The sequence below is a fragment of the Blennius ocellaris genome (genome assembly GCF_963422515.1).
Source record: "Blennius ocellaris genome assembly, chromosome: 20".
NCBI classification, from domain to species: domain Eukaryota; kingdom Metazoa; phylum Chordata; class Actinopteri; order Blenniiformes; family Blenniidae; genus Blennius; species Blennius ocellaris.
In genome coordinates, this window is record NC_137669.1 from 14,130,489 (window position 1) to 14,143,470 (window position 12,982).

General features: G+C 42.2%; 1 protein-coding gene and 1 long non-coding RNA gene across 2 annotated transcripts; both read right to left on the reverse strand.

Annotated features, from left to right (window-relative positions):
* Positions 1 to 2,284: 2,284 nt before the first annotated feature.
* On the reverse strand, positions 2,285 to 5,899 carry LOC308145050 (uncharacterized protein). The gene is made up of 8 exons (XM_080516377.1): positions 5,819 to 5,899; positions 5,550 to 5,704; positions 5,393 to 5,462; positions 5,170 to 5,306; positions 4,984 to 5,088; positions 4,829 to 4,886; positions 3,937 to 4,002; positions 2,285 to 3,864 (listed from the first exon to the last, which is right to left on the reverse strand). Exons 1-8 carry the CDS (start codon positions 5,841 to 5,843, stop codon positions 2,951 to 2,953), a joined length of 1,530 nt encoding a protein of 509 aa, XP_080372503.1. The 5' UTR covers positions 5,844 to 5,899; the 3' UTR covers positions 2,285 to 2,950.
* Positions 5,900 to 6,213: 314 nt separating this feature from the next.
* LOC308144573 lies at positions 6,214 to 6,709 on the reverse strand. Its single transcript, XR_013937055.1, has 3 exons — positions 6,679 to 6,709; positions 6,468 to 6,536; positions 6,214 to 6,334 (listed from the first exon to the last, which is right to left on the reverse strand). It is a non-coding gene; the product is annotated as an uncharacterized lncRNA (long non-coding RNA).
* Between the last annotated feature and the right edge of the window lie 6,273 nt (positions 6,710 to 12,982).

Genomic DNA, 12,982 nt, shown 5'->3' on the forward strand with positions numbered 1-12,982 from the left:
TTCTGTTTCGCGGTGAGCGGACTGCTGGTAAGGCACTGAGTCAGCAGAGAGGAGCTGCCGGTGCCTTGCTGGGCTGTTAAGAGCTGCGTCAAGTCAGAGAGGAGAGAGAGAGAGAGACAGTGGAGCGTGTGCGTCCTTCACAATAAAAGCGCATCCCAAACCCACTCGTTGGCGCACAGGGTGTGATAGACGAGGGGATAAATACGCACCCATTTTGCCCACTTCCAACAGATGGAGCGAGTTTCTATTATTCTATCGTGATACCCAATTCGCACCGTACATTCATGTTTCACCGTGACTTGTAACGAGCTGTCTCTCCTGTAAATATGTCGTTAAAACTATTAAAAATCCTGACACGATGTTGAAAAAGTTCAGATTCGAGGAGGTGATGCCTTTCGTGTAATATTAGGTTTTGAATAAGTCAGATGATAAAAAAAAGTAAGACATCAGGTGTTATCCATCTTAAGTGGATTGAGGATCATGAAGATCTGGGGCTCATAGGAATTATCATATTGACATGCAGCCTGAAAATAGACCCCTATATTTTACCTCTATCACATGTATTTATCTTCTTGCAAATTTTGACTCAAGCACTCATAATTATCTTGTCTTTTCCAAACATGAAGCACTTTCGATGAAAACGCAACACATTAATTATCCAAGAGAAAATGCTGATTTTGTCATCGACTCATATTGAAGTTGCTTTTTTCATCTTAGTCCTTAATAAATAATAAATGTGTAAAATGATATTTGTGAAATATGTATGCAGCAAACGTTATTAAATCAATTAAGTCTTTCATTTGTCCGGCTACAGTTTCAAACGAGCAGCACACAAATGAATTTCTTCGCAGGAGGTTGATGCTGTTTATGGCCTCCTTTGTGTGTTCTGGAACTCTGTCACGCCCCACAGAAGGGAATATATAGTTTTAACAGCTTTTATGTTGAAAATAGAGGCAGGAAGTCCCCTCATACATTGGTCTGAGTGCATTAATAAGCTTTTAGGAGACGACAGCATCCTGCCACACACCCCTCTAGTGTCGAACGAACCTAAAGCTTCCTTAATTCTGATGTTATGGAGCTGCTGTGACAGCCGACAGTGGGACCGGCTCCTTTGTTTTGATGAGCAATCCATCAACAATACACCAGAGTTCATTAAGGTTTTCAAATCCGTGTAATCGCACATCATTGCGTGCAATAAACCATCTGAACCACACCAGTCACCGTCTTTGAGTCGAAGTGAAGAGATAACCATCATCAACAACTTTGGTTTACATTTCAAACTTCAAGTTCTAGTTTTGAAGGTTAAACGATTATGAAAATACAGGAAATGACAGGAAGTAGATCTGCTTCATTGAAGAGAGCGGTGCTGAGGGCAGGAGGAACTTAAACAGCTGCACCATGCAGAAAATGCAGATTATGTTCTTTTAAAAAGCAGTATGACCAAATAAATAAAAAGAATGCTCAAATTAACAAATAATAAAACAAGCAATAACAAAATTGATTAACATTTTCTCAGAGTATGAATATTTTAAAACAATAATGTTAAACTTAAACCACAAAATGTTTCAAGGATGAAACTAAACTTTTACAATACGCTTCTTATTTTTACATTACACTTCCTCTTTCATGGCATAACATCAGTTTTTGGCCATGCCCTCAGATATTTTGTAACGAGCTTTGCTCACCAATCATGTTTCTATCACCACGCCAATTTTCGGGTAAATTGGATGAGTTCGTAAATTGGATGAAATCGCTCTTGAAATTTCAATTTGTTGGAAGAATCTGCAAAAAATCTGATATACATTTCACTGAGTTCCAGCTTCTGGATAAAAAGAACAATGAAGAATATATTTCATAAAACTCTTACTTAAAATGTATCTGGGGTCTTAAAACTGGCAAAGAGGAATCAAATTTGGTCAACACAAAAAAAAAAGAACATGAAAACTTAAAAAGAACGGGGTTTTCGAGGATATTCTATTCATTGATACAGGCAAAAGAAAGAGCGTAGCCGTCTTAATTTAACAAATTATCATTTAATCCATTTACAGAAATCAAGAAGGGACAAAGAAAGGAGATTTGTCGTGGTCACAGGGGAAATAGATGGTGTTACAGTAACATTTGAGAGTTTTACTCTTTTAACCGAGGAATTATTTGAAGAAGCTAAATGTCTCTTGAAATGTCTGAAGGAACGGCTTGTCCAAAATAAAAAATGTATTTGCTATATATAATATATGTATATATATATATATATATATATATATAAAATATATATTTTTACAGAACAACTAAATCTCGTGATGCCAATTTGAACAAAACTATTAATGGAGTCAAGAAATAAAGACTTAAAATAAAAGTTTAAAAAAAAATGTTATAAGGAACATTTAAACTGAGGAAAACACATGAATTCTACTTTTCCCTTCTCTGATTCACCCTCCACGGCTTGAACGGCGTTCGGGAGTCAGGTGCCAACAAAACTTTGTCATTTCAGAGATTTATCAAGTCTTTATCTAAACTCATGAACACTGAAGCAACGCTTTTCCTCTGAAACAAGCCTGGTTCTCAAAGGGAGCGGAGGGGAGGGGACGATAACTTCTCTTCAATTATTTTATTAATTATTGTGAATTAACAAAACCGTCAATCATGCACTGCTAAATTTACTGAGCATAATGTAAACACAATTGTCAAAGTATTGTGTTTAGTAGTAATTGTCAATTGTCAAATTGTCAAAGTCTGAAATATCTTTAGATTTGTGATTTATTCGACGATTTGGTTGAACCTCGGTGGGAGGCGGCTCATCCTCTCCTGCTTTGAGAACCTTTGTTCTGATGTCATTCCAGGGCACGGTCAAAAACGTTTTCCTTTAGTCCAAAACCAATTTGACAACAATAATAATAACAATAATCGGAACATTTCGGCAAAAACACACTGGTTGGGCTTAGAAAGATGCTGCCTAGACCCAGTAAGCGCCGAACTCCCAGTACGTGTGCAGCGCCCCCCGCTGGGCCTGGTGAAGCTGCTCTCTCCTCTCCGGTACAACACAGACGTCGTCTGCAGGGTTATCTCCACACTGCATGTGTGTCCCGGCAGCATTTGAACGAGGAGCGGGATCATAAAAGTCACTGGTGGGGCCATACTGGACCCCTGCTGGGAGACCTGCAGCCCAGCCTGCCCTGTACTGATAACAGAGCAGCTGCTGGTTGTGATGTTGAACGCCGCCGTCTCCCTCCCCTCCTCCGTTGGTTTTGCTGTAGAAAGACGACGCGTGACAAAACTCCTTCCCGCCGCCCCGGTGGCCGGAGGCAGGAAAGTAAGACACAGCCGACATCGGTTCGTTGTTCGGCGTCGGGACGTCGTGTTCATTTTGCCACTTGGTGTAAGACGTATCACCGGGCGTTTCCAGGGTAACCAGCAGGTGGTGGTGGTTGTTGTTGTTGTTGTTCATTCCGTCATACGTCTCAGTCACGTGTTCGTACACACGCAGATCTCCACTGGGAGAACCAATGACGTCTCGAAACAAAGTGACATTGAGATTGTCTCCGGGGCAACGTCCCTGCACGTCTTCAGCGTCCTGCTGGAAAAGAGAGGGTCCACGCCACGACGTACCGTCGCCATCGTCACGTCCTGGGAACAATCCCGGCTCAGGTTCTGGGAAGTGAATTTGATCCAGGTCTGCTGAAGGCGAGGCGGAAGTCTGGTCCTCGCCGAAGGGCGTCCTCTCCACCAGCAGGGGGCCGGCAGACAGAGGAAGGCTCACGGTGAACACCGTTTCAGTCTCGTCCTTCGTCGTCGACGACGCCTCTCCTGTTGACGAGTCGTCGTCGCTCTGCGGCGTGAATGTCACAGACATGTCTGTAACTCCTCCTCCTAAAAAACAAAAAACACCAACAGGTTACAAAGAAGAAAGAAAGAAAACAACAAAGTGTTTCTTCAGTTTACCTTTTAGGTCGTCTTTGTTTTCTGGCACGTCGGTATTTTTCCATTCGCCACGCAGTACCTTTAAACCTGAAAACAGCATCGAGGCTATACAGACAACAGAATGCACTCGAAACTACAAAATAAGAGTTCAGATCAGCATTCCTGCAGCGCCATGAGAAAAAAAAAAAAAGCCAGATTCAGTGCTTATTGACAAGAGAACTGGTTGAATACATACAAATTGTAGCTTCTCATTTAAGTTTAAAAGATTCAAGTGGACGGAGGCGCAGGTGGCGGAAAACAAGCAGATCCACGACTGTTAATCTCCACTAAATAGTTCTAGGCTCAAACTGATAATTCCAAACGAGTACAGGGATGAAAATCTGATTAATCTCCAACAGTGTCCTACAATGACAACAGGACTGTACACAGGTGTGTGTCTATATATGTTTATGTGGGTGTATAAAACTATACATTTTTACTCCATAAAGATCATTATAATGTATGAATTTATCTATTAAAACTTAGAATTATGGCAGTTTTACTTCTTCCAACCCCTTTTCAGGCTGAGTAGTTGGATATAGGATGTATGCATCCTTAAATACAGATTTTCTAAATACATTTTCATAAAATGTAACTTTAATTATATAATCGGTAGAGGGTTTATATATGAATTTGTGTATATATATATTTATGTGGGTAGATGGAGTATATAGTATTGCACACGTGTTTAAACATCACGTCTGAAATGAAGTAGTGATATATTGACTAAATGATAAAAGCATTATGAAGAGCAGAGTTATGTCATCTATGAAATATCTAAAGGGACAAGAAATGACTTCATACTTACAAAGTCCCACCGCGGGAGACGGAGGAAAGAGAGGAAAAAGGACGAGTGAAAAGCGCGTGTACTTACAGCAGTGGTAACTTTCGGCAGCCAGAATTCTACAGAGGGATTCTGGTACATTTACTACCTAGGATGTGAGACGTTACAAGGGGAAAAAAATGACGTTTTCTTTTTTTTTTTTTACACGAAGCAGAATGGTGGAATCCCAAAACAAGATGGAATACCTTCAGAGTTCCTCTGCTGTCGTCTTGTTGCACTTTGTGGGCGAGCGACTGCAGCGTTTCACGATCTGCGCTCACTGCCTCCACGCGCTCAGGACACGTCTCCATCTGGACAAACAACATTATGGCACGTCGAACAAAACTGAACGCGAGTCTTAATCGGACAGACGATCCCGCGAGCAAACTGACCAAGTAATTGATGAGGTGAGGAGAGCCGGTGAGGTGGTCGATGATTTCCTTCCCGTTGGAGCTGACGCGGCAGCAGTGGCATAAGAAACAGTTGGAGGAGCCGTCTTCACTTCTGTACTCCACCACGTAGACAAGACCTGTTGGGACGAGACATTTTCAGTCTCATCTGAGCGCGTTAAGGTCCAAAAGAGTGTTTTCCAGTGCTGCTCCTCAAACTGCTCACCAATAAGAGGCTTGGTTCCCGTGTAGGCGTCAAGGAAGCCGGCGTTCTCTGAGCTCTGGCGTGGGGACGTCTGGGGGAGTTTCAGTTTTTCAGCGTCAGGACGTCTGCTCTTCAGGTGTCAAGGCCGAAAAAGACGTTAAAAAGTGTGTACAGAGACCTGGTGCGACGGCGCGTCGTCCCGGACAGATTTCTCGGAGCCTCTCGGCAGAACCGTCTTCGCCGGTCGGGAGGGACGGCGCGGAGCCGCGGGCGTGTCGGCGCCACTCGCCACGTCAGCCTGACCGCCTCTCAACACGATTATCAGAGTTACAGCTGGAGAGAAGATCCACAATGAGCGGGCGATAGTGTAGGTAGGGAGGGGGGGGGGGGGGGGGGGAGAAGCAGGAAAAACGAAAGGCCACGACACATGTGGGGTAATTTACTGACCGTCGAGTTCGCTGAGTGTCGCCATCTTCTGGTACAAAGCTTCTCGGACCTCGAGCAGCTTCACATGAAGGCGGATATTTGAAGACTCTTATTTCAGATTTGTTTGCAACCAGAGACATAGAGAACTGCAGTGGAACTTGCCATACCTGAGCCTGTCCTGGACCCTCTTTCTTCTCGACCATCTTGGCCAGCTCCATGAGGGGCCAGGCCATGGCAGAGAGGTCACTGTCCTCCTGCCAGGCGATCAACAACTCTGGGTACCATGCTTTCTGCAGGGCACAAACCATTCCACATTCAACTACAATCAAAGGCATCACATAACCCGAGTTATGAAGTCTCCCAATCCCCCCCCCCCAAAAAAAGTAGTACTCACGATATAATTGAACCTATGATGGCTTCCAAATATGTGGTTTCGAATGTCAGATTTACTACATCGACACATGCAAACATTACAGAAGTACAGCAGTTCTCTGTTCATCGCACCTGCTGTGACACATTCTGTAATGCTGTCCAGGCCTAAATGTATGGGGGAGGAAAAACACACACACACACAAAAAAAAAAAATATATATATATATATATATATATCGATAAAGTCATGGAAAACACACCATAAACCATATTTAAGTGCGATTTATGTCCCTACAGACCAATAACAGGTTGCAGTCGTCTGCTGTTGTTTAGATACACCCTGAGGGACTCGAACAACTGGCTCTGGCCTGTAAAAAGAGAACGCATCAAAACAGGCTTGATTCCTGGAAAAGGTGGACCGTGGAGGTGAAGATGCAGAGTTTAAGAGGTGCGTGTGTGTGTGTGTGTGTGTGTGGTGTGTGTGTGTGTGTGTGTGTGTGTGTGTCCTACCGAGCTGCATCTTGCATATGAAGAAAACCTCCTGCAATCAGACGGTGAGGCAAAAGAAGAAAAAAAAACATAATAAATATCAGAAAGAAAGTAAAAATGGATGGGATGACGGGCGGTCACCACCAGGGGGTGCTGCAGTATCATTGAAATGAGATGGAAGGAGGAACTCGAGACAACGTGGTGGTTGAACAGAGATTTAAACTTTTTACAAATCAGACGAATGATTTTTAACAGGCGACAAGTTATGAGGAAAAAAATATCAGTCGCAGTTACTGGAAGCTCTTTGTTGATTTGACTCCAAATAATCATATCAAATCAGGAAGGATTATTGGTAATAAGCATCGTAGTTTTTTTTTTTTTTTTTTAAAGCTTGATTAATCCAGTTTACAGATTAGGGACACACAACGAGATCCGCAGGACATTTAACACAAACAAACAACTCGTGTGGTTCATAAAGGAATTCACAGAAGGAAAGAAAAAAGCTAGAATTGTCCCTGGAACTTAACTGTTAGTAGAAAACATGAAGTGTACTCACCGATAAACAGCATGCTTAAAAGTTTACAATTTTTTTTTTTTTTAATTAGATATAGAAGGACTGGATTTCAGTGAAAGGTTGAGGAATACTCACTATTGTCGGTTACGGAGTTTTTGTCCTGAGATGACACGCCGTTCGTCTGTTACCTGCTGCTCTCGGGTCTGTTGGCTTCTTCCCCCGTGGAGGAGACGACGAGCCTCCAGGCCGGGTGGCGGGTTGCCAGGTCCGGTTCAAAACCACCCCGATTCAAAGTATTCCCACTCAAAACCATCCACATCAAGACTTCCAGATTTATTTCGGTTCAGTGGCCACATACAGTCATGTTTTATCTTGATCTGAACGTGTCACGTCCTCTTTTTTTTTTTTAAAGTTACCAATGAGCAGGGTTGCCAGATTTGGCTGAAAGTTTCCTGCCCTACACAAAAGAAAACCCAAATCATAACTTCTCTCCAAACACATGTTAAAATAGGGAAATAATCAAACATGCACAGCTTCACAACTAGAATTTTTTTTTAAAACATCTGAAGTATATTTTCTTATATTCTGTCTCTATATAAAGTTTCTAATGTCGTCAGTCTGTGAGTTGATGCCATCCGACTCTATAGTAAATATTTTTAACCAAACAAAGAAGCATCATCGAAACAAGTTCATTTTTCACTCTCTTTCACGTCAGCTGAAGTCTCGATCCCACCACACATCTACAAATTATTCAGCAAGTGAAGAAGATGAAAAGGGGCTTATCTGATGCCTTCTTGATTGCACATTAAAAGATTTATTTGTAAGGTTGATCGCACCAGGATCACAGACGATGGTTTAAGTCCGGCAGAGTTGGCAGCAGACATGTGTAGCACCTTGAACGGCGGACCGTCTCCACATTATATACATTCTTGACACAAGCCTCGTAAACAGAATGTCAGCACATATGAGTCCATGTAGAATTCCATCGATAAACACTCTGTATTTAAACATTGTCTCACCAAGGTCTCCCTCAGACGAGCTGAGGAAGAAAACAATACACCTCACATGCAACCACAGGGTGAACAGATAGTCTAATCTGTGTTATATGTTGCACCGTAACTGCTTCTGTTGTTGTGTCTGAGGCTATGGGCGGTTCTGTCAGGATATATTATCAAATTAGTTTTTTAACTGAGCATTAATAAAGATACAGAAGTATATTTTCTTATATTCTCTCTCTATATAAAGTTTCTTATGTTTTATCTGGCATCATGTTGAAGTCTAGGCAGGCCACATGCTAAATCACATCTCATCCTGTCACGAGGCCTCGAGGCTGTAGGCTGTAGGCTGGAGGCTAGAGGCTAGAGGCTAGAGGCTGGAGGCTGGAGGCTGGAGGCTGGAGGCTGGAGGCTGGAGGCTAGAGGCTAGAGGCTAGAGGCTAGAGGAAGCCCCTCAGGTGAAGTCAGATGTCAGATGTTATCAGCATTGTTTAATATGGTCCAATATTAATATGGTCTGTTGGAATTCGTTCCTGTGTTCCCATGAATTCCGTGTGTTCGTTGATCCAGGAGAGGCAGAAATAAGAGTTGATTCCTCAATAGTGAATTTATTGATCACACAAGTAAGAGATTACAAAATGCATATACCAGAGATTGCAGAATACGAGCTCAGTCCATTCTTCCTCGCTAACCCACAGCATGCACCCCAGCTTTGCAGCGAAGAAAGGCCCCCAACTGCTCTGCATCATGTCTTTTATACATCCCGAGTTCCCCTTCTTCACATGACTGGTCAGATGCCTTTTTGAAGTTTACTGTGGTCGGCCAGGCCTCTTATCTCATCTGACTCCAAACTGCTTTAAACTGGTTCTCTCAGAGCTTGTTGTGCAGTCAAGGTGACCCCTGAGTCTCGGTATCAACCTCCCTATTTCTCAGATTTCAGCTTATCATGACCATGTTTTTTTTACAAGTGGAGAGCTGAGGAGACGTCAAGGACCAACTTGGAATGTACCGAGCTGTGAGCTGTGAAAACCAACAGAATGGATGCAATATGATTTCAGTGTGCCACACACAAAACAAATGTGTAACTGACATATTTCTTCAGGTCAGAAAAGTTGAAATACGCACTCTCACAGAGGTAAGCTGAGACATAAACATTACACTTCGGTGTCAGGGAGAGACAGGAGGACTAAGGGGGGGGAGAAGAAGTGCCATAAATGAAAGACAAAGAAAGAGAGTCATTTGTACTTTGTCACTTATAAAACTTGCACAATAACAGAGCATCCATGTCTGGGAGGCTGGTTGCAGATTAGCAGCTTGGCGACGATGACTTTCTGAACAGAAATGTTTTCTGTGCAAGCTTTTACAAAATTCCAATAAATAGTCAACAGAGAGAAGTTTTTTTAATTATTATTGTACGGCTCTGGAGTATTATGTTGCTTCTCAGGCATTTGTTATGGTGAGACGCCAACACCTGGGAATCAAATATGAATCTTCTTCTTATCTGAGGGTCTCATTGCTGATGGGAACTACTGTATTGTGGGGATGTGCACGTCAACATGCGTGCATGAACTGCCATGCCAGAAATTCCCTGTCTGAGCGACGTGACGACCTCGGAGATAGACAAAGCTCAGCGGAATAGTGCTTATGCTTACTGATGTTTATACGTATGAATGGAAATGTTTGTGTGTTCAGCCATATTTTGTTTTGTGCTTTTTTAGAAAAAAAAAAAAAAAGGTAAATGTGGCCATCAGGAAATAATGGTGTCAGCGAACACAGTGGAGAACATTATTAAATTAGGGTAAATGGTCATCAGCTCAAGGACTTGATATGGTTATTTCCAGAAGGCGTGACCATATTTCTTCTAGGGGGCATAGAAACCGCCCCACAGTGGAGATTCCGGCCAGTGGGGATCTGGAGGTGAGAGAGGCAGACGTGGAATCTGAAGTTCTCAGTTTCAGTCCCTCCCTCACCACTGTGGGTCCCTGAGCATGACCCTTGACCCCCAGATCTGCTCCCTGGAGCGCCATAAAGTGTCCATACCTCTGCAACCTAGAGATAGTTGGTGAATGAGAAAAAAGGGTAAATAGTGTATGGTTGCATTGTGCGCAACTCTTATCTACTTCGGAGGGTGATGGAAACAGTCATAATTGAGCTTCTGAGTTTCAGAAACAAACCAGACGGTTCACCTTGACATTCACACAAACGGCGCTCCCTTCCCACCAGATAAGGCTTCGCTGAGAAACGGAGTGTTTTGCCAGTTTGGAGCCAAGGAATAGAGAAACATCTGCACGTTTCAGAATATAATGCAGCTTTCGTAAGGCGGTTTGTTTCAGTGATTCTCAGATAACATCAAATCCATCATAACAGAGTATAAGCGTGTTTTTAGTCGCAACGATTTACGGCCCTCCTGGTTCCAGGGAGGTGCCGCAACACCTCCCCTCTGTAGTTGTAGCCCTTTTAGCAGCGTTCTACTCACTCCAACTCTGCCTTGTCCACCCGTCCTCTCTCCATTTGTAGTCCAAAAGCTTAACAGTTATTATAGCAGTTACACTCTCGCCTACGCGTCTCCCCTTTCTCCCAGCATCAATTCCGCTTTTCTCTTCACGCTTCAAGTGTTATTTTCCGCTACACCAGTACAGCTACCTCCTGCCATCACTCTTCCTGTCATTACACCATACCTCCTGACTTCCTTTGAGACACATAAATCATCTGTATCTTTATACCTTTACTTCATCACATACATATATTTTTCAGGCTTTCCTAAATCTCGTTATAATCGCAAACATAATTGTTAAACTTTCTATCGTGCAACAATTCATTCTTATAGTTTGATCACATACAGGTTTGAATCATCACAGTCTTTGTTTCAGTCCCCCCCCCCCCCCCCCCCCCCCTTTGTGCTGAGATCTCAACGCACTTTAGTCCCATTTGACAAGCGCCTCAATAGCTAACAAAATATAATTTCACCTTGACAAGATACTCATTTTGAGTCTCATGTGTCACTTTGTTTGACTGACGCCCGCTGTTTCTGAAAGGCAGACTGTTTTTTTTTTTTACTCACTTGGATCCAACGTGGTTCACAGGTGATCCTTTTAAGAGAACCCAAACATATATGAAGATAAATCTTATGTTTGCTGTTGTGAGAGCTTGGCTGTGAGCCTGGGGATGGAACTATTCAGATAAGAGTTGAAATCTCAAGGAGACCAGAAAAGATTGAAATCAATCATCATTTAATCAATGATCTTGCAGCAAGAGAGAGAAGTCATGATAGGTTGATTTCTTTGTTTTTGTAAGGACTTGTTGAATAATTATCCTTTTGTTCTCTGTAACACTGTATTGACAATGTCTGTGTAATCGAACATACTATGCATGCTGATTAGACCAAAACAATGTGTTACTCATAAATGTTTTTTAAAATTAAGGAAGCAAAGCCAAATGTTTTGTGTCCACTGTACGATCTGGGCTCCCCCCATACATGAGTAGACCCTCACAACTCACAATACAATCTTAATCTAAAGCGGTAGAGAACTTTCTAAAATCTTCCCTCAACAGTTTAGCTTTTTATAAGGTGAAGCAGTGATTGAAGATTATGCACCAGTGCAGCGAGTGAAAAGGTTTCTGTTCTCCACTGTCTGCTACAGGTCTATGAAGACTTCTTTAATATGATTTTTTCAAGTAACATTTTAATTCACTTTAATAACTATTGTTTCCCTTTTTAATGTCTGATTTTTTTTTCATTCTTATGTCTGAGTTGTTTTGTACTTATCATTTTGCCGGCAATCAGTAAATCATATAGACAATTTGCAACTAATGAGCTGTGTGCAATAATTTAGTGATCACTAAATAACAAAGTAACTTTTTTGTGCAAAACGTAAGTTTTCTTTTGGATTTTTTGAGTGATTCAGCCAGATAGCCATTATTCTTCTGTAGCACATTTGGACAATCGCCCATCATAGTTTGAACATTCTAGTTGTAATCTCAGAAAAAAAGACGCATACTTTTATTTATGTGACCTTCTCAAGGAGCTTCCTCTGTGTACAGAAAGACAAACGACCTCACTGACACAATGAGACAAAACAGAGAGATAGTGACAAACCCTTCTCCAGTCCGTTTAGAATTTGTTTTTTCAGAAACAACATTCCCACTGAAGCCTGAACCTGATAAAACCTTGTGGCCTTGATGAGGCCCTGCCTTATGGCCGAGTGGGAGAAAATTCCTCAGATGTGGAGGAGGCGACTTACGACCTTTGGAGCCCGACACTGTGATGAAGTTAATTTTACCCCCACCATTACATTCACACACTCGTATAGCTTTTAAAATGGAAGAAAAAAAAAAAGCCAAGAGTTCTATTTTCTTGGTCACAAGTCAAGAACTTCCAGTCTGTTTACTTTGAAGTTGCAGCGGGGGAGGAGTTGCACACACACCATAAACCGAAGGTGTTGCTCTCTTTGCCTCCTCAAGCTGTTGTTCCTGCTCCTCCATAGTGTCTTTCCCTTAAAACAAGTACCCAACAAAAATGGTAAGGGAGCTTTCTGACCTGCCACACAATATAGGGCATATTTAAGTCACTGATGTGTCACAAAGGAACAGGAAATGTGGTAGACACTGATTGTGAGCCCTCAACACACACAAGGCATGCAGATGGACAGTTTTCACACTTGCATTAGTTGGGTATCCTGTGTGACTTTTCTCACACCCGATCCTAAAAGAAAGCAATCGACATGAGACACAAATGCACTTTGAACCATTTTTTTTATATTCTGAAAACAACAAAAACGTATCCAAAAATCATTCAAGAACTATATACAAACCCAAA

Excerpts from the sequence above, each read along its gene's own strand:
- LOC308145050 (XM_080516377.1), bottom strand. The coding sequence starts at position 5,843 with ATGGCGACACTCAGCGAACTCGACG. Across the intron at positions 5,307-5,392 it reads GGGAACCAAGCCTCTTATTG|GTCTTGTCTACGTGGTGGAG; the intron begins GTGAGCAGTTTG and ends TCGTCCCAACAG. Across the intron at positions 4,003-4,828 it reads TGCCGAAAGTTACCACTGCT|GTTTAAAGGTACTGCGTGGC; the intron begins GTAAGTACACGC and ends TGCTGTTTTCAG.